Source organism: Papilio xuthus, unplaced genomic scaffold, assembly GCF_000836235.2.
Source record: "Papilio xuthus unplaced genomic scaffold, Pxut_1.1 DF827777.1, whole genome shotgun sequence".
Classification (NCBI taxonomy): Eukaryota; Metazoa; Arthropoda; class Insecta; order Lepidoptera; family Papilionidae; genus Papilio; species Papilio xuthus.
The window spans coordinates 2,492,796-2,519,506 of record NW_013530872.1 but is presented as its reverse complement, the minus strand read 5'-3'; the positions used below and the strand labels follow the sequence as shown (position 1 = coordinate 2,519,506).

The 26,711-nt window shown below is 33.4% G+C and overlaps 2 protein-coding genes across 2 annotated transcripts; one reads left to right on the top strand and one right to left on the bottom strand.

Moving 5' to 3' along the window:
- Positions 1-651: 651 nt before the first annotated feature.
- On the top strand, positions 652-3,141 carry Vps60 (vacuolar protein sorting 60). The gene is made up of 5 exons (XM_013309034.1): positions 652-801; positions 884-1,035; positions 1,172-1,337; positions 1,575-1,698; positions 2,041-3,141. The coding sequence occupies exons 1-5, from the start codon at positions 733-735 to the stop codon at positions 2,208-2,210; spliced, it is 681 nt and encodes a 226-aa protein (XP_013164488.1). The 5' UTR covers positions 652-732; the 3' UTR covers positions 2,211-3,141.
- A 687-nt stretch (positions 3,142-3,828) lies between these two features.
- LOC106115974 (synaptic vesicle glycoprotein 2C) lies at positions 3,829-16,433 on the bottom strand. The gene is made up of 11 exons (XM_013309665.1): positions 16,199-16,433; positions 9,863-9,916; positions 9,273-9,434; positions 8,209-8,371; positions 7,168-7,289; positions 6,551-6,792; positions 6,121-6,326; positions 5,457-5,716; positions 4,980-5,139; positions 4,588-4,715; positions 3,829-4,178 (listed from the first exon to the last, which is right to left on the bottom strand). Exons 1-11 carry the CDS (start codon positions 16,200-16,202, stop codon positions 4,123-4,125), a joined length of 1,557 nt encoding a protein of 518 aa, XP_013165119.1. The 5' UTR covers positions 16,203-16,433; the 3' UTR covers positions 3,829-4,122.
- Positions 16,434-26,711: the final 10,278 nt, after the last annotated feature.

Sequence of the window (26,711 nt, the reverse complement as noted above, 5' to 3'; positions counted from 1 at the left end):
ACTAAAATATGTTAATAAAAGGAGTCCCTTTAGGCAAGGTCCCGAAGATACTGGCAGCGTTCCCCCTCTGTACAGCTAAACTAATTCTTTGACCGAGGTAGCTGCCAGCTCTTCGGTCCCCTGTGATGTCGATTAATTTTTTGGAAATGTCCTTAAAAAGTCTTAAAGCGCTAGGACCCCACGGACCAAGGGTCTCGACGCCGAATGGGACAAAATGATATTCGGAGCCTAGACCCCTGTATTTGCATGCTTTTGCATTTTCAGCCGCTTCACAAGCCGCACCCGCTCTGTTGTTGGTTCCATGTAGATGGGAAGGGGCCAGCGTGTCTGAACAGGTTGCATCCCATACCAGCACCCGACCCATCTTCCATGGAATAAAATTAGAAATTAATTAGAAATTCTTATATCATCTGGATAAGTATTTTGAACCATATTTATCTCCACGTTTTCGACATTATTGTCAAATCAGTTTAGGAAATTGCTTACGTTTTTAACAAATAATTATTAACAAATAAGGTGAAGAATTAATTCAGATTTCGGATTTCTTGTGTAGTTTATTTGTTTTGACAGTTCTTTATTATCGTTAACATGTTTTGACCAGAGACAAGAGGAAGACTGCTGTTGTCTATGGTTGTCAATAATTGTAAAAAAACAAGAAATATCTGAGAAGGTGGATACTGTGATTATTCTGTATTTGTAAATTTAATCTTATCAGAAAGCTATATTACGAAAATGAATAGAATCTTCGGAAGAGGAAAACCTAAAGAACCAGGCCCTAGTATAGCAGACTGTATTACTAATGTAAGTGGCTGGTGATAATATTGCGTTTTTGTTTGAATGATTCATCATACATGTTAGGCACAATAATGTTTCAATTTTTCAGGTGGATAGTCGAGCTGATAATATTGAGCAGAAGGTCCAAAAGTTGGAAACCGAGTTAAGAAAATACAAAGATCAAATGGCGAAGATGCGAGAAGGCCCTGCAAAAAATAACGTAAAGCAAAAAGCCATGAGAGTTTTGAAACAGAAAAAAATGTAAGTTAATGTAAAGAGCATAATTCTAACGAAGCTATAAGTTCAGTCTTCCATTGTTTGTTGTACCTGTTGTTTGGGTCTTTTTATATGTTATTGCTAACAAAATATTATTCAAATGTCCAAAAAAAACTTATAGGTATGAACAACAACTAGAGAACCTTAGAAACCAGTCATTTAACATGGAACAGGCAAATTATGCCACACAAACCCTAAAGGATACACACACTACTATAGCGGCTATGAAAGATGGCGTCAACCAGATGAAGAAGGAATTCAAAAAGATAAATATTGACACCATTGAGGTTAGTATGATTTCTACAATATATCAATGGTGTAATCAAATTTTTCTAGAAATAAAATAGCAGTAGGGGCTATGGTTTCTCTAATTGACTGTTGCATATTTTATGCGAGGGTAGAACATGGATCACTTCAGTTAACCTAGCTTTACAATGAATAGCCAGCAATCCCTATGGTGCTGACAATCTCCAGGAGAGATTTTACAGAACCAAGATCTGATATGAATTTATTGTATGTTATAGGATGTCAATGATGAGTTGGCGGACATGTTGGACCAAGCGGATGAAGTGCAGGATGCTTTGGGACGGCAGTATGGAGTGCCAGAGATTGATGATGATGAATTAGCCGCAGAGCTTGATGCACTTGGTATTTATCTTTCTTTGTTACATATGTCTTACCAAAAGATTGACTTAACACTGCTGCCTATGTGCCAGACAAAGCTGAGAATTAATTTAAGTTTCTTTGTTTGACACTCAATTACAGTAAAAAATATTTTACATATTATTGATGTACTGTAGTGATAATATTTTTTTTATTATTTTAGCTAGTAGTTAATTCCGCCTAAATTGAAACCCAGTCTTATTGTAAATAAAACTGTGTAATATATTGCAAAGTATACAGTTTATGTACTTTACTTATAGTTTAATATTTTTATATACTTAAATTGTAGTTTCAAACTGAATCCATACTTGAAATTTCTCCTTTCAGGTGATGAAATCGCATTAGACGATGACTCATCATATTTGGATGATGTGGTCAAAGCTCCAGCTGCACCAGACAAGGAACCGGGAGCTGACAGTATTCGCAACAAGGATGGAGTGCCTGTGGATGAGTTTGGTCTGCCTCAAGTGCCAAGTGCCGCGCAAACGTCACGCTGATAGATTGTTAAGTAAGTCTTACCTTTAACTTGATACAGGCATTAAACTCGGTTTAACTTTCAACTTTCAATTAGCGGAAACATGAACACTGGCAGTTTTAAAACGAACACCTTTGACCATTAGCAGAGGATAAAAACACAACATGTACGAACTTGTATGATAAGTTTGATGTCAATCTCTTAACTTAAATAAACACTAAGCAAATTAAAAGAGTAAACAGCTATGTCCTGTGCTTTTACACTTACAGTTCCATCACTTAGTGTTACTTTTCTTATGAGATGCTGAGCGTTTTTTTTTGACTCGGTAATGCAATTTTTTTTTTATTTATATTTTTATTTTGTGTATTCAAACACTATTATATTAACACGTTGAGCGCCACGTCAGCCATCGGTGGCTGACACTAGATATTATGTTTAGGTCGCGACAACCAGCGGTGGCTGACAGCGTGTAACATGAGAACTATAAAATTTTACACTATTTTGCGGAATTACACAAGTTTTTGACGGTTTTACGGAATTTGTACTGCGATCGGAAACACCGGCCTTTTAATACCAGTGCGTTTAAGCAGCGCTCGTGGCCTGTACGGGATTGTCTTACAAATACGCGTGGCGCTCAACGTGTTAATTTTTTTAGAATAGGTGTATCGTGATAATTTTGAGTTTATACCTACATGAAATTTTATTTTTTAAATTAAATTGCCATTATTTATTATTAAAATCGTAGCTTTTATTACTTTTATAGGAATTTGGACCTTAACCTGTATCAATATAAAGATAAACTTACATTGTTTAGATGAAATAAGAGTTGTAAGCTTCGTAAATGTTGGATCTTGATGTGATAAGATTTTATTTATAAAATTTATTTCGTAAACCAAATGCTTTAAAAATCTTCTTGTTTAAAATATTCGTACATAATTGTTTAATATACTTCAAGCATATTATTAGTATGTATTTGTGAATCAATTAAGTTTAATACTTCGTTATAAAACCTTATTTTTTACTTTACAAAAGAATACTAGAAAAAGGGGTTAACACTATTAATAATTTTTTATGTTATCAATAATATATATTTAAAAATAAACTTTTTTATCAAAGGCATTTGTATCTCTAATTTATAATTAATTAAATTGCATTTTAATTATAGTAAACTTTTATACCGTAACTAGCAGTCGCCCGCGACTCCGTCCGCGTGGATATATCAAAAAACTTAATATATAGATAAGTTGAACAAAAAGCTTCAAGACATAAATTCGAAAAAAAATGAATAAATAGTATCCTATGTCCGTCTCCTGGCTCTAAGCTACCTCCTCACCAATTTTCAGCCATATCTGTAAAGCCGTTCTTGAGTTATAAATAGTGTAACTAACATAACTTTCTTTTATATATATAGATTACTAATATTAGAAAAGCGAATGTTTAGATGGATGGATGTTTGTTAAAAAGTTGGAACTTCTGGTGAAGGGCTGCATGTATCTCGCTGAAATTTGGCATAGATATAGAAATAACATAATCTGGACGAACACATTGATTGCTAATTAAGTTTTTTTTTAATTCCACACGGACGGAGTCGCGGATAACAGCTAGTTTAATTAAGGTAAATTGCTAAATGAAACAATAGATTTAAATAAGGTGAAGTAACCTTTATTAATAACAATAATTTAATGGCACACAGTCAAACTTAAAATACTGCAAATTCAATCTTATCAAAATAAGATATACATTTTGAATAGCAATATATTGTAACCGCGTTGCCTCATCCTGACGAGCCTCACTCAGCACTGTATAATAAATAGATTTGGACAATAAATAACATTACTTAGTTCTCAATATTTACATCCTGTAAGATCACGTGTGATCGTAACACTTAGCTGAAAGTCTAATTGCACTATCTAATGTTCAGACACATGTCTTGTTTAATCCAGCGCTTCTTGACCTGTCTTTGGCAAGAAGAAGCACAGTATGGCAGCAACTGGAAGAGTAAATCTTATTTAGTACATATACGAGTAATACACATTTTTTTCTCTTTAATAGTTAGAATAGCAGATTATTATAGTTATTTTAGACCCTCCACTTGTAGAATATAAGAATTCATTGAGTTCAAAAGTTAAAAGTGAAGTTTATTTGTTAATTTATACGAGGAAAATGACAAAGCCCGGTTTACATTATGCCAGTACAGTAGGAAAGTATAGCTGGCATGGACTGTTTCGGCTCATTGGCGCCGCTTCGTATTATATTATGCCCGTTGTATACTAGCTCTAATTTTAAGTGACAGTCCCTATTGTGCTGGGATTATGTAAACCAGGAATTAGGGTAGATGGCACTTTAATTGGCCAGTAAAAGTTATTTCAAACAAAATTAAATCTGGTCGGTATACTTACTAAGTAGGAATGCTGAGAAGACGACAATTGGCACTATGCAGTTGATGTCGATGAGGTAGCCGAAAGACAGGTTACCGATCAGACCGCCGCCTCGACCCGCCGTCAGGGAGAGTGCGGCCGCCATTACCCTAATTATATTAAATTATTTTATTAGTCTCGTGAAGAAATTACCATAGATATAGTTCATGCAGGAAAATAATAAGTTTCGCGGGGTGATGCTGGTAAATGTGTCAATTTCCTTGTGGCTAGTTAGTCAGCTAGTTTAAATGGCTGAACCGAATTTTGGTGAATGAACGTCGAGTGACATTCCGATCGATCTTTACATAAATAAGTAAACTAGCGTGCTAGTCCGTTCATTTCGTTTTATAAAGTTGTGAAGGTTAAACCCATACCTAAGATTTGTAGGGAAGAGGTCGACGAGGACGCAGAAGACAAGACTGATGGCGAGCGAGGTGAGCGCCTCAAAGATGCAAGACAGCACCAGGTTCTGAATAGAGTTCTGCACGAAGTATAGGCCGAATGTCACCAGTGCAGCCACGCCCAAACTGAAAACTGCAACAAAACATGATTACTAACTAAGCTATAGATATAATGCGACGTTTAGGAAAAAATAAAACCTCTTTTAATTTAATCATGTTGGTACTTTGTTACCTAACAATTTTAAGTAGATACTGCATAATATTAAAATGAATAAATCTTTTCCCGGTATATTGGCACGATCATTGTCTTTACATTTAGAATAAACTAACAAAGTCATGTGAGATATGAATGATTTCATCATAATATTTCAACATAATCATGTCATAAACTATTTCCGCTACTTAGCGCTTAGTGGAAAAGAGATCTAACAATTTGGTATAACGACTTACTAAGGAAGAACTTGGCTCCAAGTTTGTGGACGCAGAGAGGCAGCCAGAGTGAAGTAGGGATGCAGGCTAGACCGACAATAAGGGTGTGCATGTAGACACTCTGGTCGATGATCTTTTCGCAGTCAAAGGGGTCAGCGGCTGCCTCGTCTACCACAATGCCGGAGACGTCGCACACTGACGCCGAAGTGTTGGGGAATCGGTGTTCGAACTCCTCGTAACGATTGAACAACTCGGGGAACCAGATCATCAATGTGTAGTAGCTGGAATAGATAATTTTGTAAAATGTTTGTGTTGTAAATATTTACCTAGTTATTTATATTGTGACAACAATATTTATCATTGTAAAGGCGCAATTTATTGTTTGCAATTCGCTTTAGATACGTTTGGAAATTTTGTTTTGTCTTCGCAATTATATTCAGAAATATTATCAAAAGTTATAAATACAGTGATGCATACTGATGACATTACACTGATAAACACCTAATTTATAACAAGAGTTGTTTTTATAATATCAACTGTAACGGTTTTATGTCCACTAGATTTGAGCTAGGTTCCTATGACGCCCTTTTCTGTCCAACGCCTGGGCAGTCACTCAACCGTGTGGTAGTCTAACGTCGGCACTGAATACAAACAACTTTTTGATAAAAGAAAAAGAAATTCTTACCTAGTAGTTAAGCCAAACTGAATGAGGCAAGTGAGGATCGTATACTTGAGGTAGGGTGGTCGACATAGAGCTTTGGTCTGTACCCAGATCTCACCGAACAACCTTTTCAGGTCTTTAGGTTTGCGCATGCTCAGACTTCGCACAGATTTCTGAGAGTTCTGTGATGCTACAGAAATTGTTCGCACTTTTTCCTTGAGACTTTTGATCTGTAAAAAAGAATAACGTTGTTGCTTAGTGAAGGTTAGGAGGTTAGTATTATGGTATAGATTGATGTAGGGTTACTGTAGGTACAAAAAAAGTATGTATAGATGTTGAAGTATCAAAACATTATTTCAAAATAAATCGAGTGAACCAATGTGGCTCTGGCTTTTGGTAAATTAATTGTATTGACGTTTTCTAATATCTTAGCGGAGAGATTAGAGTATATTACCGGATAGTTGTCAGGATCATCGCCGGTGTTCTGTCGGTAGATACTCTTAAGGCAGGCAAGCGCGTCATCATAGTCGCCGCACTCCATCATAAACTTGGGACTCTCAGGGAAGGTAAGCAACCAGAATCCTAGCATTAGGGACGGCACCGCGCACGCCGCCACGAACCAGTTCCAGGAGTCGTACGAGAAACTGCCACTCTCGATACGGATGCCTTGAATCGGGATGATGGCCCACGCGAACACTACGTAAAGTACAAATAGTTAAAATACCTCTAATCAACATCCTGTTTAATATTTCATTCCTCAATTTACAGTCAGAGACTACCGCAAAACAGAGTAAATACAACGTTACATAATTCAAACTTACTATATCTAGTTTAATAAAGGAAATTGTATTTTTGTTATGCTCAAAGAATTCAGATTAACTTTGTAAATTAATATGAAATCATGGTGAATTATTTCACAGAAGATATTATAAATCTTCTCGTTGAAATAACTCATTATAATAGTCTGTACTTGAATGGCCTTTTGTTTTGTTGACCGTACTTTAAACTAATGGCAGTTGAAATTGCATGGTTACATTTTAAAGATAAAAGTTTATAGATGTAGACTCTTACGTGGAAGTAGAATGACACCCAGAGTCCAGAACATTTCCATCCAGCAGAGAATCTTCTCTCTGTATTTGGTCTGTTGGAATTCTCCTAAGTACGGGAAGCAGATACCCATAGCGCCGGCAATACTGTAAAAGAAAATTTTCAGAATTCATAGGATGTTCAGACTTTAATATTTGTTCTTAACGTATTTAGTGTGTTACATAAAGGTCTTAGGTTTATTTATCATAGTCTACACTAACGCTGTTATGTATACGAATATGTAATTTCAGTTAATTAAGTATCGTTTCATATAAATGTACATTTTTGTGCAATCGTATTTATATACATTCAAGTACACAATCTATTTTTGTTTTATTTATATAAAATGTTTAATTTAAAATTACATCGAAATAGCTCAAGGCAGTGATGCTTAAAAATAACAAACAAATCAACGTCAGCATTTAATCATAAGAGTATAATGCAATGCAATACATTAACTAAGAAACAATACATTTTTTCATAGCTCGATTGTTTGTCACAGTGTAAAAAGATATTTTTACCTTTTAGATACAGTTGTCACACGTTGACAGCTTTAAGTAGCATGTTAGACGTTATCTGTGTGTAATGTCACGTGTTGACATCACTAGATACCGGTGACATTGCCCGCCAAATTTTTGTTTTATTAAAAAATAAAGATTTTTTTGTGTTTGAATAATTTTTTTTTTCAATTATTTATTTTACAATTTAAGATACGCGTTAAACTTTTGTACTAGTTATGTAATTAAAATATATTTGCGTTCTTCATTGTCACCGCTATTAATTCAGGTTTGTGCAGCATTTATAATTGAGAAAGCAAATGAAAATTTCGATCTAACTTCAATGTTCTGATAAGTAATTTCAGATGGTTTGAAACACTTCTTTGGGTTCCCAGTGGTGCAGCGTTCGTAGAAAACTTAAATTATCTCTTATTCTTAAAATAAATCTACGACAATTTTACTGTTATTTCGTCAATTATTGATTCATCGTCATATTTTAGTGTCATTCGAATTATATATTTATACTTACGAGAAACCGTTGACAAATCTGCAAGCCATGAAGATTGGTAAAATCTGGACAAAAGATGAGAGGATGCCGACGAAACCATCGATCAGGAGCGTTGACACCAACACCAATTTACGACCCTTGGTGTCAGCTAAGCAACCCCAGAAGTATGACCCGATCACCATACCTAAATTTAAAAAAAAATCAATAACTATGAACACTCAAACTATGAAAGAGCGAAATCATATAATACGAAAAGAACATCCTTGATTTAGGGGTTTAAGCTTTAGACTTGTAATCTGCAGGTCTTTGGACCGAATCCCACCATGTGTTTTGCAATTGACATATGTACATGTTTACGGTGAAGGACAACAACGTGATACAACCTCAACATGTCTGCGAAGAAATTCAAAGATATGTATGAAGTCAAGCAGCCAAACGCACTAGGCCAGCGTGTTTGACTATGGCCTAGTCACACTTAACTTAGGGTAGGCTTCGTGCCCCTCAGTGGAGTCATATAAAGCTGATGATGATGACTCGAGTAAACCTTAGTATACTCTTAATAATTAAACAGTCGTTAATCTATTAACAATGCAGCTGTGGAGATGTAATCCTTTCCGGAAGTTCCATAATCGTTTTAATTGTGGTCTTTGAGTCATTATAACACAACATGTACAAGGCTATTAATAAGATAAAACGTTGAACAATATTTGATCACTTTATTAATTTATGCAGATTGATTGACTGTCTCAATTCATAACTTGAGCTGACTAAAAAAAAGGTAAGTTATTCAATTTTAAAATTAATACTTATTTTCATATCTATTTTTCCTTTTGCAATAATATTTATTCGAATTGTAGGAACATCAATTTCAAGATCACGTAAGTTAAGGATAACTTGTAATTATACTACTACAAATGACCACAGAAAAAATGTTTTGGATTAAATCATTTGAAACCCTATGAACCCCATTCTAAGTATTTTTAAACAAAAGTTTATCTCAAATTTAAGTAAATGACAGTTGACAGGAAAAGGAAGACAAAAACCTTCGTAAACTCCCTATTAAAGCAGGAGTAGAGAGATCTTACCTAACATAGGAGCTGCAGTCAGCCATCCTTTATCGGAGGAAGTCATCCGGAAGTCGCATGTCGCCGCCGGCAGCACGAAAGATATTATAGTAATACCAATAGCGGTGTTCGCGTAAATAAGCCCTGTGATCGCCAATAAACAGAAGTGGAAACGGCCAAAACCTGAAAACAAACTTATATTTAGACTAGCTGTCGCCCGCGACTCCGTTCGCGCGGGATTAAAAATAGATCTTGGCCAATTCTCAGACCTACTCAATATGCTCACAAAATTTCATGAGAATCGGTCAAGCCGTTTCGGAGGAGTATGGGAACGAAAATTGTGATACGAGAATATTATATATAAGATGATCCAAATAAAATTTACACGATGAGACAGTCCATTTATACTCTAACCGAGTGCCTTAACTACCCAGATATACAAAAAAACATATTGTGATTACTCCATGAAAAAGCAAAGAAAGTAACAACATTCATAATGAAACTTCGTCACATAAATTTAGAACACGTTAAGATTCTATTTGTAAACCAACATTCAATTGTTTTAATGAATAATGTTTTTGTTTTTTAAAAATATGCTAAAAATAACTCACCAGTGGCTGAAATTGCAGCTTCGAAATCTGCTCCATGTTCCAAGAAATCTAAACCTGCAAACAAAGTTAATGACATATCAAATATTTTATCCTAAGATTATTTTTTTAAGAATTTTTTTTCCTGTTTACGGCGAAACAATAAATTTTGTTTTCAAAATAGTTGTCAACTTCTATTTATGTACTGATTATAATTCCGCCAAAAATCAATTGTTTTAAATCGTAATTAAACAAATATCTCAAAAAGATTTTATTTACTTTTTGTTCTAAATGTAGGTTATAAGTGTTTTTGTATGAACGAGTATTTTGTTGTCTTAAATTAAATGAATAAAAGTGAAATAATAATCAAAACTCGAAGATAAAACGATAATAATAAGAAACGACACAAATAAAACCTTGCATAATCAATAGTTTGTTAAACATTTTCTTAAAACTGTTTATAACAAAATGTACGCACTGCGATCATTCATCCGTTCTTCATTATAATAGATTCACAACACAATTTATTTACGAAATTTATCTAAAACTCCTTACATACTATTCTCACAAAAAACTAAATTGCTATTTAATTTAAAATTAATTAAAAATCGAATATAAATAGAAAATATTGGAATTTATGACGGCGCCATAATAATTATGTCGTATCCACTCAAGGACAAACTACCCTCATCTTTGTAGTGTATTTATAACGCTAGAAAATTACTAAGTACCGTCATTTAAATTGATAAGACAGGATTATTTATAGAAATAGATTTTAATATTTAAAGATATATCAAACTTCTAAGATTAAAATAGAATATATTATTTTTATTATTAAACAAATTTATGTGAAAGTAGCTGTCGCCCGCGACTCTGCCGAATTAAAAAGAACTTAATAAATAGCCTATGTGTTTTTCCAGACTATGTTCTACATCTATGCCAAATTTCAGCGAGATCCGTTCTGTTGATACCTTTAAACCATCTATTCATCTAAACATTCGCATTTATAATATTAGTTACTGTGTTAATTTGTGCATTGCTTTTTTTCGTCAAATGTCAAATTCAATGTTAAATGCTATACTTTCGTAATGTTAATACGATAAAAACGTAAAACCGACGTGTTGTAGGTCTTAATATAAGAGTACGAATTACTTGTCACTTAGTAGAAGGTGGCAAACAATAAAACAAATCAAACAAATGGCAACCTGATTTCGCTAAAATAACGAAGTGACATCTAACTTCATTTATGCAATGCAATTTTAAGTGACCTTGATGAAACAATAACTACGTTTTACGTTTAACATTGGGCTTACAAATTTCGAATCTTTGTCTGTACCGCCTACTCAAGTGTTTTGATAACAAAATTGTCAAGTTTTGAAAGTAAATACTTGAATTAGAACTAAGAAGTGATAACGTCAATTTATATTGTCCAGAATATGAAGTGGTGAAGCTCCGTAACAGAAGTAAGCCGTCTAATACGACTCGTGATAAATATAACGGAATCGAATTATCTTTAATAGTATCTTTAGTGCATGTTACTGAAGTACTAGGATTTGTGACTTGGATGTTATTATTATTATATGAGAGAACAAACCAAATGGTGGTAAACATCACGAGAACTACGTTCTACTGCGAGTTACATTACCAATGATTGAACTTCCACAATTTGGCAGGACAGTAGATAGCGAATGAAGGATAAAATTAGTTAATAATTGGGGTACTTTAAGCTAAAATTTTGCGATTTTCTTAAAGCCTAATTTAATTTTAATATTATCCTGTTAAGCCTATTGCTGTTCTTACAACCAGTGGTTTGGTGATTTGGAATCATCAATAAATAGAATGAAACAATCCATTAACCGCTGTTTTATGTTTGACTAGCTGTCGACCGCAGCTCCGTCCGCGCGATATTAAAAAAATAATAATTATTAGCCTATGTGTTCTTCCAGACTATGTTCTATATGTATGCCAAATTTCACCGAGATTCGTTCAGCTGTTCTGGAGATACCTTCACACAAACATCCATCCAAACATTCTCATTTATAATATTAGTATGATGTCTTTAAGGTCTTCAAGGTCGTCCCCGAAACTACTTGGGTTATCACGACTATGATTTATAATTAACGGTACGATGTTGGTAAACTGTTGTATTTAAGTACACATCATGTTATCTCAGAGTGACAATAGTGGTAGCGTTATTTACTGAAACATCGCTCTGACTAATCAATTCTGATGAAGGGTTTTACCGTCATAAATATTGTTAATCTACTTATCTATCTTTATTTCTAGGTCTAGTGTAGTTCTATAATTGTTTCACTAGAAATTAATTATAGGATATTAAATTCAGATGAAAATTCAAGCACGATTTTTGTGATTATTTAATTGAGCAGTTTTACAATGACCATTTTATTGCAGATGGAAATTTCTTCTGCACAAAAGTAAAGAATTTCCATTTAATAAATAAAGTAAAACGTGTTAATTCGGTTTCTCCATACTTTCCTGTGGAAATGGCAAAATTAGGTCTAAATTATCATTGTTATAAATAGTATGTTTTTACTACATAAACTACGAACTTTGAGGACAAGGCACAAAAGGGTTTGTATAGCTCTATTCACATTTTCAAATATGGATAGGGTTAAGAGGCACATTGAGTGTATTAGTGACATTGAGTAAAATATATTACGTCCAATTTTGGCAGACAGACGACAGTTAGTGATCGCTATATTCGATCATACATATACGAATGTTACGAAATATTAACTCGATATTTTAATGTGAAAACGCGTACGATTTCGATGCTCATTCGTTTGTGTAATCGATTTATTTATGAAAAATTATTAGGAAGTTACTCGTAGCTGAAATCTCATTATAATTGTGAGCCACTTCTAACGCAGATCTAGAGCAGTTTTTCCCAAAGTGGGCAATAACGCCCCCTTGTGGGCGCTGCAGGTCAAGTTGCGGGTTATAGTAAAAGTTTCGTTTAGACTTCTCCGTTAATATACATATATAGGTCACAATAATTAATTAATAAATTGGAAGTTATAGTGGTTTTTAAATATGTGAAAATATGGGGGCGCTAAAAAAAATATTCTCAAAGTGGGCAGTAGACAAAATAAGTTTGGGAACCACTGATCTAGAGTAATACGCAATCAAATTCAGTTGTAACTTGAAAAAAATATTTGTTACGACCTGATGGTGAGTACAAAATTTTTATGCTAATGTCAACTTTGTCTACTATCGAAGGTTGCACCCGTATACGATGTACTAGAGTAACAACAAATGTGATAACTAAACCTAATAATATTTATCAAAATAAAAGTAATTTCGTACCACACATTTGCCGGTAGCCCTTGAGTCGTGTCCTTTTATGGCGGTCATTTGCGAATTGTTTAGGTTACATGTTGATCATTTCATTTTCCTTAACGTACGAGGGCTGGTTGTTACGAATAACCATTAAATTATTTATTATTGAATGATTAAATCATGGCTGATTGTGTTGAGTGATGAATTGTGTACCTATTCCAAAATAAAGATAAAAAAAATGGCGCGGGAAGTTTTGACAACAAAATGTCGCGAATAGAGTTTGAGTATTATTAATGTAAATATGTAGATATATAGTCGTAGAATAAGAGTATTTAATAATAAAATAAAAGTATTTTTGGCTGCCATGCTGATGTTTTCAATTTGAACATATTGAATGCGTTGCATAGTTCGAAAGGAAAATAATTTTTACTTAATAGTCTATCATAAACAGGATAATTAAAGAGAAATGATATAAAGTAACAGAGTTCACCAAACACATCTCATATTCTGTGTTTATATAAACAATAAAAATCATAAGTATTATTTTTATTCATAAAGACTGTAAATGGAATCCAAATTTATATATATTATAATTTTGACATTTTTATATTTCTATCAAGTCGTAAACTATTTAAGCGAAACTTACTAACTTCAAAGTTGTATTCAAAAAGATTATAGAACAAATACTTTTAATATACTTTTATTACTTGGCGCCTATATATCTATAAGTGTTTTATGTTAACTCAATGAATAATCTTGAAATATAAATATTTCAAATAAGTGGCGGCAAAAACTTTATAATTCTAACGTACTGTAAGTGTCTTTAAGTGTCTTACATTTCCTATTTGTTTATCTTGATAATTTACTTCTTACATTTTACTTAAATAACTTGGATCAAAGGCAAAACGGTGAAGGAAAACATCGTGATGCAACCTGCACACATCTGACCCGCACTGGGCCAGTGTGGTTGACTATGGCCTAATCACCCTTAACTTGGGGTAGGCTCCGAGCGCCTCGGTGGGGACGTATAGTGAGCTGATGAAGATGATGATGAAAGGCAAAATAGAACACCCTTTGGAACGAAAAGTTAAACGCCATTTGACAGTAAGTAGATATCTTACTAATATTATAAATGCGAACGTTTGGATAGATGGATGTTTGTTAAAAGTAAAAAAATATGTATATATATAGAACATAGACTGGAAGAACACGTACTCTACTACTTCAACTTTTAAATTCCTTGAAGACGGAGTCGAGGGCGACAGCTACATAGTTAAATAAATTACTTTTTAATATCGTATTTTGTGTTTAAAAATTGCATCATATTTCATAGAGGAAAAAGTTTTTATTTCTAACATGTGTACGGAGCTTTAATAATCATTTCGTGGTGAACAAATCCACAGGATTAATTAAGACGTATGTATTTAGTACACAGTTTTAATTGATACGATGACGGCTCGTTGCGACTTATCATTTGAAGCCGCCGGCACTGGTTACTATAAAGGGCTAATTAACTTCAATGTTCTTATACTAGGCCTTCTCTGTGCTCTCCATTGTCATGGGAAATATTTTATGTAATATTTCTGGCTTTGTTAAATCTGTATCGAAGATTTTATTTAGAACTTTTTATCTTTCGATTTAATAGGAATTTTATAGATATAAAACTTATTTTATTAACACAAATGGGGAAGAGAAACATCATGAAAGAATTGCATAGAAATTCAACGAAGAAGTCCATAATTCATGTTGGGACATGACTAACCTAATCACCCGTAAATATATTTAGGTAAGGCTCGAGTTTTTGGTGAGGACTTAAATAAGTATATTTATAAGTATATTTATGTGTTTAAAAATCATAGGTTTTTAAGGTATATTATTCATTTTTAAATCTACAGTCTAATATAGTCCACAATGTTATATTAAATATCTAGTAATAAAAATGGATACTAAATGTACTCTGATTGATTATAAATGAGCAGTAATTAATAAGATAGTTATTAAATAATCTGACATTTAATAATTAGAATCATCATTATTTTTAGTAATCTATATTTGTAATTGCGGTTGTTTTCACCAATATTTTTATTTATGTATTTAAATTGATTACTTTAGTATGTGATTTAATTAATTTTAATAGATAGTTTGCGGTTTGGAAATAACTTGTTTCGAATATTTTATTACTTTAAAATAGTACGCTTAATATAAGCGTACTATTTTATATATTTTACCCAGTTGTTTTATTGCAGAAATAGGATATTACTACAAAATTAAATATCGAAAATGCCAACTTTGCAAATAGATAAATGTAAAACCTATTGTCATGTAAAAGCCTAAAGATTATATTTAAAATTGTAACATTAAATTTATAATAATAAAAAAACCATGTTAACTACAATCAACCCTCACATAACCGTGACAAGAGAAAGAATAATTATTAAAATAAGATTTTTTTTTTGATAATTTTCAGTAGAACTAAATAATGCATTTTAAGAATAAAACTGTTAGTCAAAATTAACTTGTACTGAACGACTCATTGGCATTCGGTTTGCCTTCGACTTTATCTCAACTTTGTCAGTAAGGCTTTGAAATGCCACCAGTCAATTGTGTCATGACAGACAAGCGTGTCACTTATAATTTTTAGTGTAAGTAAATTTTATTTGTCCTCCGTTCGCCATTCCTCGTTGTATTAGTTAAAATGTGACGCACCACTTAATCAATGATCTAACAAATTAGACATCTTATGCATCGAAAACTTCGAAAATACATAAGAAGATGACATTTTCGGGCTAATTTAAGGCAAAATTATAGCGTTGTCACACAAAAACTACAGGCCATCTCGGAATCGAACAGAAAACTCAGTATATCATATAGGGAATGTGATAGTGCCTTTTATTTAATATAAAATATTGCATAAAGATAATCAAAAACTACATTAGTATGCGACTGGGAATTTACGTGTATTAACCCCAATATAAACTGTGTTAATTACTATTGTGGTTACATGAATGGATTCAAAGTAAAAATATGTACAAGTATATAGTATCGTAAAAAGTTACTTACCCATGTTGATTAGAACGAATTCACTCTTTCACTAATAAATAATAGTCCGATATACGCGTCGGTTGTTTGCGACAACTATCGTTGTAGCATCGTCGACCTGCGAGCGACACTGGGGAGATGCGCGTGCTATACCGCGAATGTATCGGCGCACGAGTCGATGCAGCCCCAAGGATGGCGCGTGCTGCCTGCTGAGGCTTCTGTGCGAATGCCGCCTCGCTACCGACACCCCGACAAGATTCCTTCCACACCAGATAACGATATCAGTACGCGATCGCTCATCTCACCTTATCTAGACAACTGGTGACCATCGATCTTAGCCCGAATTCACTCTAGGTCGACTCTACTCTGCTGTAACCGAGAACTCTGTCTCCGCACAAACCTTATGTAACACTGACGTATGTTTACTGTTGTATTGTTTAATTTAATTGATCGATTAGACATTATATTGGTTGTTCTCGGTCGATCGTTATCGGATGATTTCCGTTGTCATTTTAGATAACGTTTCCAGTTTCAATTTAACATATTTACGTAACGGTTCCTAAAATGTCTTAGCTTACTAATTGTCTGTATTAAGTGACAGTATTCTATCTAGAATATACGAAATAATATGAATTATGTTTGTTTTTCTTGACACATAACAAATTAGAAAGATCGATAAGGAAATGTCAAACGTGTCTTAAATCAGTTAAACTTCTATTGTTCCGTCCAATAAATTCTAAAGTCTTCAAAAATAAATATTTGTAGTATAGTACCAAACAATTTTATAACAGAAATATAATATTTAAATGGTAATATTTAAAGTTTATTTCATACCTGGATGGACGACAATTAATTTTGCAATTCAACGTCTTCTACATGTTAATAAAAATGATTGACATTTTTGTTCATAAATCTGTTATTATATTCTAGAAGGAATTATATGCCATTTTCTAGAAGCTTTGTTTAATTAGTGGCCTCAATGACGCATGCGTGTTAAAATGCGTAATCCATTTGCCTAGTTTTAGTGAATCATATTCATTGAGCTTTAATCACCTATGATAACATATATCATCTTTTACTTTATTACTATAGCGGGTTTTTCTTGTTAGACGATCTTCGATGTTTGAAATGAAAATTACGACAGAACTTTCATTAGAAACCAGGCAGGAGTAATTATTCTACTTTAAGTTTCTTAAACGACGACCAATATTTAATTTTGTCTAATCTTGTCTTAGCTAAGGTATGAAGATGCTGTTCACAGTGTCAATTTAGGGGGAGCCTCAGTGTAGATTTAGTATGAAAAATCTTGTAATTGAGTGTTCATTTCTAAACCCTCAGCATTTAGTTATTATTTTATATGACTGAAAATTTTAATGAATTCATAAGATTCAGAAGAAGCTCAATTGTAAGCAAACGTAAGGTTACTTAAGAGGATTGTTTTTCATAGTAATTTTGTAATACTCCTGGGAGAGACGGCAGCGCAACGGCTAATGAGCGACGAGATAAGGCGATTTGTTCCGCCTCCCGACTGTCATAAATAACAAGGAAGCTGCCAAATGTAAATTTGTTTTAATAATTAATCTACAAAAATAACAAATCGTCTGATTTGCTCGTAAATTTTATCATCTGTGTTATCGTTTGTTTTTTTATTGTAGTTCTTCCACTATATAGTCTATGATTTTCTTAGCTCGAAATCAAAGGTATAACTGCAACAATTACTCCACCTAATAAAATATTAAACGATTCAGACATTATATCAAATAAGGCTCTACACAAGGCAAAAAAATCACGAAACCCGGATATTTTAGTTGCTGAGCGACTTACGCAATGTCATAGAGATACACACGTACTCATCGCTGACATTTCGTTCTTTCATCGCCAAAGCCAGTCGCTCGCAATCTGTTTGTCAAGAGATCCTCGCGAAAAAATCGCCGCGATTTTCCAGATGCAAATCAGTTCATAATTAGTCGCTATGCTGATAGTGGCCGAATAGACGACTCGCATCAACAATTCAAAGTTGCGTATACGAAGCGCGCAAGCGATACTCGCTACGCAACCATAGAAAATTAGTTTCGATGATGTGAGTTGCCTTAAGCTTTTAATAGTCATCAAAATAGTCAGCAGTCTCGTCCAGCTCTTAAATATCAGGGCAATGTTAGACATTTTTAATTTTGATGTCGTTACTATCTTGTTTCTTCTATTTTCTTGCAAGTTTACTACGTATATAATATTTATATCATATATGTTACGTCATGTCTTTAGTATGTAAATTATGATGCAGGTGTATTTTTTTTATATTATACGGCGGCAAACGAGCGAGCGGCCACCTGTAATCGCTGATATAGCGAAGTGACCTTTGCCTATAGACATACGCAATTGCTTATGTGCTGCCTACCTTTAATCGACGGATGAGAGGATGCACAGAAAGTAAATATTTTCTCTTTCCATGCATGTTCTCATCCGGAAAGTCCATTTCCACTTCCCATCCTTTCCTTATAAGAAAAAAAGTAGGAAGGGAAAGAGGACTAAATTAGGCCTCCGGGACGCACACTCGTCAGACGAAACGCGGAATTGCTTAAACTTGACGCCTGTCTTCTGTGGGGTCGCGGTATTTCACCGGGCGATCCGGACCAATTCGTGCGAAGATGTTAAAGCGGACTCTACCACTGTTATGCTTTAGTCTTTTATAGAATGCTGTAAGAAACATATAAGGATAAACTTATGGAAAGGTAAAATTATCTATTTTAAAAAGAAACAAAAGTGAAATATAATTTAAGTAATTAGTGCGTGTATTAAGGAAAAGTTTAAGAGACTTAAAAAACGTGGTAAAACGACCTTGAAAATTTAAGTTCTTATAATTTATTAAACTAACTAGGAACTTAGTAGCCTAAGTGTTTTGCCACACTATATTTTACATCTATCTAAAATTTCAACGAGATCCACGCCGTCGTTTTGAAGGTACCTTCAAATAAAAACTGTTTGTTTAATTACAATAGAATTATTATCTTCAGGACATCGCATAATAAATTTACGTATGCGCAAGTTTAATAGGGTAACTTAGCGTAGTAACTCATCCTTGCTTTCCTTAACACATTCAGCGCCACTGACTTACCAGGCGAGTTCTTTTTGTACGATAACATCTTATTGGTGGCATGGAACGTGTTAATCCGATGTTATGCATACGCAATAAGACGTGGAAGGTTCGATACAGGGTCAAGGATCAGACATACAGAAGTGTATTGTGCAAATCGGCAACAACAAATTGAACATAGTAGAGATTCAGAAACATTCTTACTGAAGGAATTTCCTACAAACGTGACAGGATTCTCGCCACTTTTAGGAGAGCGTGTTTAGAATATATTATTTTCGACTTAATAATATTTTGTTTGTAAAGGAAATAAAAGTAAAAACTCTAACAAATACTTAAAGTATCGTTCATTTTTACTTGAAAAACTTAAAAAAAAAACGTTAGCTCGCTTTCTTCTTCCTGGAGGAATGATAAACACTGAACGATGAAAATGAGTGTGTTATGTGTTTGTGAACATCATCAAATACATTGTTATGTCTACGACACGACTCAGGGCCGCGCAAGGCTTCGCGGCGCCCGCGTCGTGCGGTCAAGTGTAACAGCTTGCCTTCTATAGGTAACGCGTTAGGGTTGCCTCTTATTAAAATGAATAAGGAAATGACATTGTTTTCTACTATCGAAGTTGAACAATTTATGTCGGATAAATTTATTAAATAATAATCCAAATGAACTTGTACAAGTATAGAAGAGTTTTGTTTGCAAGTGGTTCGCATATTTAAACGTATGAATACTATGTTTTGCCATTTACGTATGTAAGATTGTAAATTGTTGTTCCAATAATTTTAATGGAGTGGCTGTATTTATTTCTTACAAAAATATGATGTTTTCGGGTGATCTCCGAAACGTCTGGACCGATTTAGACGGGACTTTGAAAAGAAGGTGGCTGCTGCACCTGGGCATATTATAGTCTACTTGTTTTTAATTCTGTACTGCAAAATCGAGAGAGACCGCTAGTTTGTACATACGATACAAAACTAGAATACCTGTGTGCCTGCGTTGTGGTAGAATAGAGACCTTTTTACTATATCTTATCCCTTAGGTGGATTTTTTTCAGATTTATATTTTAAAAATATATGACATTGTAAGAACAAATGTCGTTTACAATCAAAACTTTATAACTCAATATGTGATTAGAATAACGACATTTATTTGTATGCAAAACAAAGTTGCCCGCGTCCTTAGGGTATCATTTCGACATTCGCTTGAATAACTAATGAATGTCCTTACACTGGACGAAATGTTATAAATCTGTATTGATGTATTGAGGTAAATATATATTAAAAATAATTAATATTTAAAAGCAAAAATTTTAAAAATTATATTATTTGAATCAACTTTTGTTTATTTATTTTATAGGAAGCAGTTTTGTTTCATAAATTAGAATTTATTAACTAACATAAAAGAAAATATATCATTTTTAATTAACTACCACTCGCTAGATAGTATATTTCGATTGATTTTCAAGTATCAAGTATCAGTTGTAGTGGTGTGAAATTATGTAATACAAGCCACGTAATATAACGGAGGGTCATCGATGTCTGCGGAGGGAATAATAAAAAACATTTAAAGGAAACAAATCGACAAGAAATCCTCGACCTCTTTGTTGCGTTACGAAATACGACTTTACACTTTTGTTTATGTCGATCAAATACTTTGTAAATTATTACTAATATTATAAATGCGAATGTTTAGATGGATGGATGATTGAATGTATCTCCAGAACGGATAATCGGATCCCGCTGAAATTTGGCACACATGTATAACATAGTCTGGAAGAATACATTGGCTACTAATTATTATTTGTTTAATTCCGCGCGAACAGAGTCGCGGGCGATAGCTATTATATTATAAATGTGAATGTTTAGATGCATGTTTGCATGTTCGTTAGAAGGTATCTCAAAAACAGCTGGACAGATTTCGACGATATTCGGCACACATATAGAATATAGTCTGAAAGAACACATAGGCTATTTATTAACTTTTTTTTTTAATTCCGCGCATTCGGTCTCGCGGTGACAACTAGTATAAATATACACAAGACAGTTGTATGTAGAGGCTTAAATTAATTCAAGTTAAATAATTAAACAATTCTTATCCGGACAAATTTCATATTGCAGCCACAATTCGCATGGAACTGAACACCCCTATTTAAATTACGGGTAATATAAACAAACTAAATATTTATTGTATGAAGTTAAGACAGCAAATACAAGTTCGTTCAAACTTTGTCATATTTATTTAAAAAACTAAATACTAAGTCGTAAAACCTATCAAAGAAAAGTTATTTAAATATGAGTTAATATTAAGTTAAAATTCGTCATTGTGTTAAATATAGTCGGCGGCGTAACATAACAAAAACATAATTGGTTTTTAATTAGCTAAATCAAATTTAATGGTTTCCATATTTAATAACAATTCAACAACGAAGAAATCAATTAACAAAGGAAATATTTGTTTTATCAAAGTTAGATCGGAACTACAAAGTTACTTTTCTTTCCTACAATTATTTACGAATGACGTATGACGCGAGAAGTCCGTATTAGGGCAAAGATATAGTTTCCTGCATGGACGGATATAAATATTTTCCTGTATAAATTTCAAACTCGTAGCAAAAAGTTGATACGTTTACTAGAACTAGTTTTATCTATAATATAATATTATAAAGAAGAGTTTGTTTAAACGCGCTAATCTCAGGAACTACTGGTCCGATTTGAAAAATGTATTTTTTTTTGGATAGTCCATTTATAGAGGAAGGCTTTAGGCTATATAACATTACGCTGCGACCAATAGGTATAGACCAATTTTGTACTTCCAAGCGGACTGAGTCGCGGGCGACAGCTAGTATATGATATATGTATATCGTATTTTATGATAAAATGTCACTACTTATAAACAGTCTAAATCCTGTAATGAACTCTTTAATGATCACTAAGTGCGTCCTTAGACTTATTATAAACTATCAACACCCATAATTTTAACAAGTTAAATTAATTTGTCGTGAAAGACATCGTCATCAGCTCACTATAAGTCCCCACTAAGGGGCTCGGAGCCTACCCTAAGTTAGGGGTGACTAGGCCATAGTGAACCACGCTGGCCAAGTGCGGGTTAGTTGACACATATCTCTAAATTTCTTCGCAGATATGTGCAGGTTGCATTTCCGTGAAAGAGACTGTATCTATCTGTTTACCTTAATAATTGTATGTAATAAGTATTTTTAATAAAAATTATATGATAATTTAAAAAATGTAGTCATAGTGGATGTCAGTGTTAGGTTAAAACGTATATAGTAGTATAGAAGGCACAAAGCCGCGTTTAGCCACGTCTGATGAAGCCCTAAAACATATAAATCCTATTAACTCATAGCTCACTTACATACGACATTATAAAAATGTATTCCTGAAAAACTACGATATAACTTAGGATAGAAAGGTATTGTAGAAATTTTTTCAGGTGACATGTTACTGTAAATATAAATGTTTGTTAAATTGGCCCCTCCAAGTAGTTTTATCATCATCATCAGTTCACTACACGTTCATTAAAGGGCTTAGAGTCTACCCTAAATTAGAGGTGACTAGGCCACAATCCACCACGCTGGCCAAGTGCGGATTGACTCACGCATATCTTTTGAATTTCTTTGCAGATTAACCAATCTTTATTCATTAAATTCGCAGTTGTTATAAATTTAAACGTACGAGTGTCAAAGTACTCTGAGGTAAGATTTTTAGTTTTTTGAGGTTATTAATTCTTAAAAAAAATGTTTAATTTATGTTAATTGTTCAACCACTTCAGATCAGACTAATAGGAAGATCGATATCTTAAATAGGATATAGTCTGTTAAATAGAATGATGTAATATATATTTGTAAATGTATTCAAAAAGAAACGTCTGTCAATTGTGATAAGAATAAGATTTGTGATACATATATCTCATAGATTTTATTATCACGACATCTTACTACTTATACTTTCATGACGGATGATTTATATGCAAAGCAGGAAGTTTTATCAAATCTAAATCTATTCGCAAATATTTCTGTCTCATTGTTCTAAATGTGGGCAGATGTTTTGATATCTAGAGCACTATAGTGATCTGATTTTGGTTTGCCCCTCTATTCCAACATATTTTTTTTAATATATTCTAATTTTTATTTGGTTTAAAGGTCATCAATTGGTTATACGTTTTTAGTTATCTGTCGCGTTGCCCAATTTAAAATTTGTTCGTTTCTTTTATTTCTTTCCTTCTCATTTTTTAAAACAAAGATTACAGTGGGCTTAATACGAATAATTATAACATGCAGCATCGTTTTGTTATCGACAAAGTTTGTTTCAAAAATTGTATAGCGCATAAAATCGGTTCTAAAGTACACCAAAAATCTCATACTAATTGTCATTAGTGACGATGACGATACGAAGGCGCTTGTCACAAATGTTCGTGCTAGGCCCATTGAAGCTAGCAGCATGACTAAAACGAGCAGCTGACAACTAACTTCTTGTTGAGTACGATAAATTTATCGCAAGATTAAAATGTGCAGAACTTTTCAAAAGCCATTCATATAAAACCTACCTACATATAAAAAGTTTTCCTTTTTCTTGTAACAAAAGCAAACAACTTCATTTTCAAATAAGTACCTCGCGGGCTGTTCTTTTGTGGAACGCTATCAGTTTGCTTTTTTAATAACTTGTCACCTGTCACCAGTTGATTGATCTGCGAGGTCGTCTGCTCGGCCAGGGGAATTATTTGTGTGCGGGCATGGTAATGAACGTGACCTTCAGTATTTCCATTGAATAAAACACGTCTTTCGCACAACAAGATGCATTAGAACGTAGACAATTATCTTATTTACGAATCTCTGGGTCGCAATCCATTAATTTCATTTTAAATAACCGTTAATAAATCATTAGTATTTGTGTAACGATACTGCTCTTGGCGCTATAAGTAACATATTCCAGAACAAATAAGTATTACTTAGGTAAATACACTTGGATGTACGTCGTTAGATACCGGCTGCATTTGTATTGATTGTTGTTAGTTTAGTGTGCCATATGAGGATGACGTGATATTCGTAAATCGGAACAAATAACTATAACAATTATATTATTACGGTACAAACAATAACACTATGGGAAAAGATACATGATTTACTCTTTAAAATTATTTCAGCCATTTAGGATCCACAGGTCACGTACAAATGTAGGGGGACCTCGATAGACTTTATGTGTAAGGAATATAAAAATACATGAGACAAAATAGATGAGGATGCGATGAAGAACAAAAGCTACTATTACTCCAGGTTCTGACAATTTTACAAATAGCTGTTACTAGTGATCGCCCGCGACTCCCTCCGCCCAAAAAAAATACGTCTTCACTAGCCTCTATGTTCTTCCAGACTATGTTCTATATGTGTGCCAAATTTCATCAAAATCCGTTCAGCCGTTTCGGAGATACCTTCTAACAAACATCCATCCATCCATCGCATTTATAATATTAGTAAGATCAATCTAACCCAAAGATTTAGTAATAGTCAGTCATTTAAAACAAATGAAGACACATAATTTAGAATGAAAAAGTTCACGCTACAATTTGAAATTCTATAGTCCGTAATAAATCAGTCGGGTTGTACGTTTCCGACATCGCATTCAATATAATTTCATTACGACTGGTCTCTACACAAAGGTATTTAAATGAGTATCGATACAAAACAAGTACGTAGTTCTTTGTAACAATAGTAGGGGTTGCAAAGGATCGTGCGGGACCCAGCCTTGTTTCTTTTGCATGTATTTAATTAACAATACAATGTTAATCTCATTTAAATAGATAATTTCTAGGTAAATAACGTAGAGTTATCATTCATAGCTACCGGTAAACATTTCTGCACATATTTTATATTGATAAATGTAAAGAAGGTTGACAAATGACTTTAGACTTGTCTCGAGGTCTTGTTAAATAATTTCGAATTTTATTATTAACTAGCTATTGCCCGTGATTCCGACCACGCGAAATTAAAAAAGACTAAGTTAGTAGTGTTCTTTCAGACTGTTGTACATTTACGCCAAATTTCAGCAAGATCCGTGCACCCGTTCTGTAGATACTTTAAATGAACATCCATGCATCCATCCATCCATCTAAACATTTGCATTTATAATATTAGTAATATTAATAAACTGTGCAACATAACCACAAAATTAAGACTAAAACAGAGATTGTCGGCTTACGTTCCTTGTCCCAAGTGGACCTTAAATTTTATTTCCCGCCATTGTACATCATCGCCGAGTCTTTGGTGTACTTTTTTTTTAACTAGAAACTCGTACAACTTAAAAATCACTGGTCTAAAGCCTAGTCTTATGTTCATTCTTAGTGGATCAAAAAGGCATGAATTAATCATAATATAATATTAAGTCACTATATTGGATAGTGTTATGCAACAGTAAACAATTCTACGATCATTCCATATATTCAAATCTAACGTAAACTGGCTGTAAATAGGAACGGATGCGACACAATGAAAATACTATAAAGATCATCGCAAACAGTTTCATGCAGTAAATTCAATCTGTGTAGGCTCATAGTTCGATAAACTTCCCTGGCCCGGTGAGAGAGACGGAATCGCACTCAATTCTTTATGAAAATATTAGGTAAAAATTACTTAGCCATGAAAAATGGCATACAAGACAAGATACAGTACAAGAATCTAGTGACACTTTTTTTTGATTTTGAAAGGGTAGTACTGTTATCATTTAATTTAACGTATGCTCACCGGGTCAAATAAGATTATCGTTCTATACTGTAAACTAAGAAAAGAAAGCAATAAGTCGGGCTGACAATTTCTTTGTTTATTTAGGGCCGTATTGTAGAAAGGAATCGGTTGGCTGTCCCCCGGGGCCGCAGTAAAAGTAATCTCTCAGGCGACTCACTGACAAATTGTTACTTTATAAGCAGATTTGTTAACATTTAATGATCTTAAAAATATTTCAATAAACTTATTTTTACTAACATTCTTTCCTTTAACTTTGATCTTATCTTATATCTTTAAATGAGCAATTCACATGGAATCTCGGAATCGGCTCCAACGATTTTCATAAAATTTAGTATATAGGGAGTTTCGGGGGCGATAAATCGATCTAGCTAGGAATCATTTTTAGAAAATGTCATTTTATTCGTGTTTTATCGATAATCAACTTAAACATAAACTTAACTTTTTCTATCGGTAAGATCGAAAAATATTATTCATATTTCATTATTTTATTAGTAATTCATACTTAAATATAATTTCCAAAAAACACAATTTAAAAAATAATCCGGTCATCCAAGTTCTATCTTTTTATTATCTAATTTTTCCATTCATATCAATTTGACGGTTATTTTTAGGTACAATCTCAGTTACTATGTGAAATTTTTAAAAAATTGTGTATTTTACTGTTTGTTTTTAGGTGACAGTGGATTGTTACA

Coding starts and splice junctions, on each gene's coding strand:
- LOC106115974 (XM_013309665.1), bottom strand. Junction 6,327..6,550: donor ATGATCCTGACAACTATCCG/GTAATATACTCT, acceptor TCTTTTTTACAG/ATCAAAAGTCTCAAGGAAAA. Junction 4,716..4,979: donor CTCTTCCCTACAAATCTTAG/GTATGGGTTTAA, acceptor TAATATAATTAG/GGTAATGGCGGCCGCACTCT.
- Vps60 (XM_013309034.1), top strand. CDS start 733: ATGAATAGAATCTTCGGAAGAGGAAAACCTAAAGAACCAGGCCCTAGT. Junction 1,338..1,574: donor TAAATATTGACACCATTGAG/GTTAGTATGATT, acceptor TGTATGTTATAG/GATGTCAATGATGAGTTGGC. Junction 1,699..2,040: donor CGCAGAGCTTGATGCACTTG/GTATTTATCTTT, acceptor TTCTCCTTTCAG/GTGATGAAATCGCATTAGAC.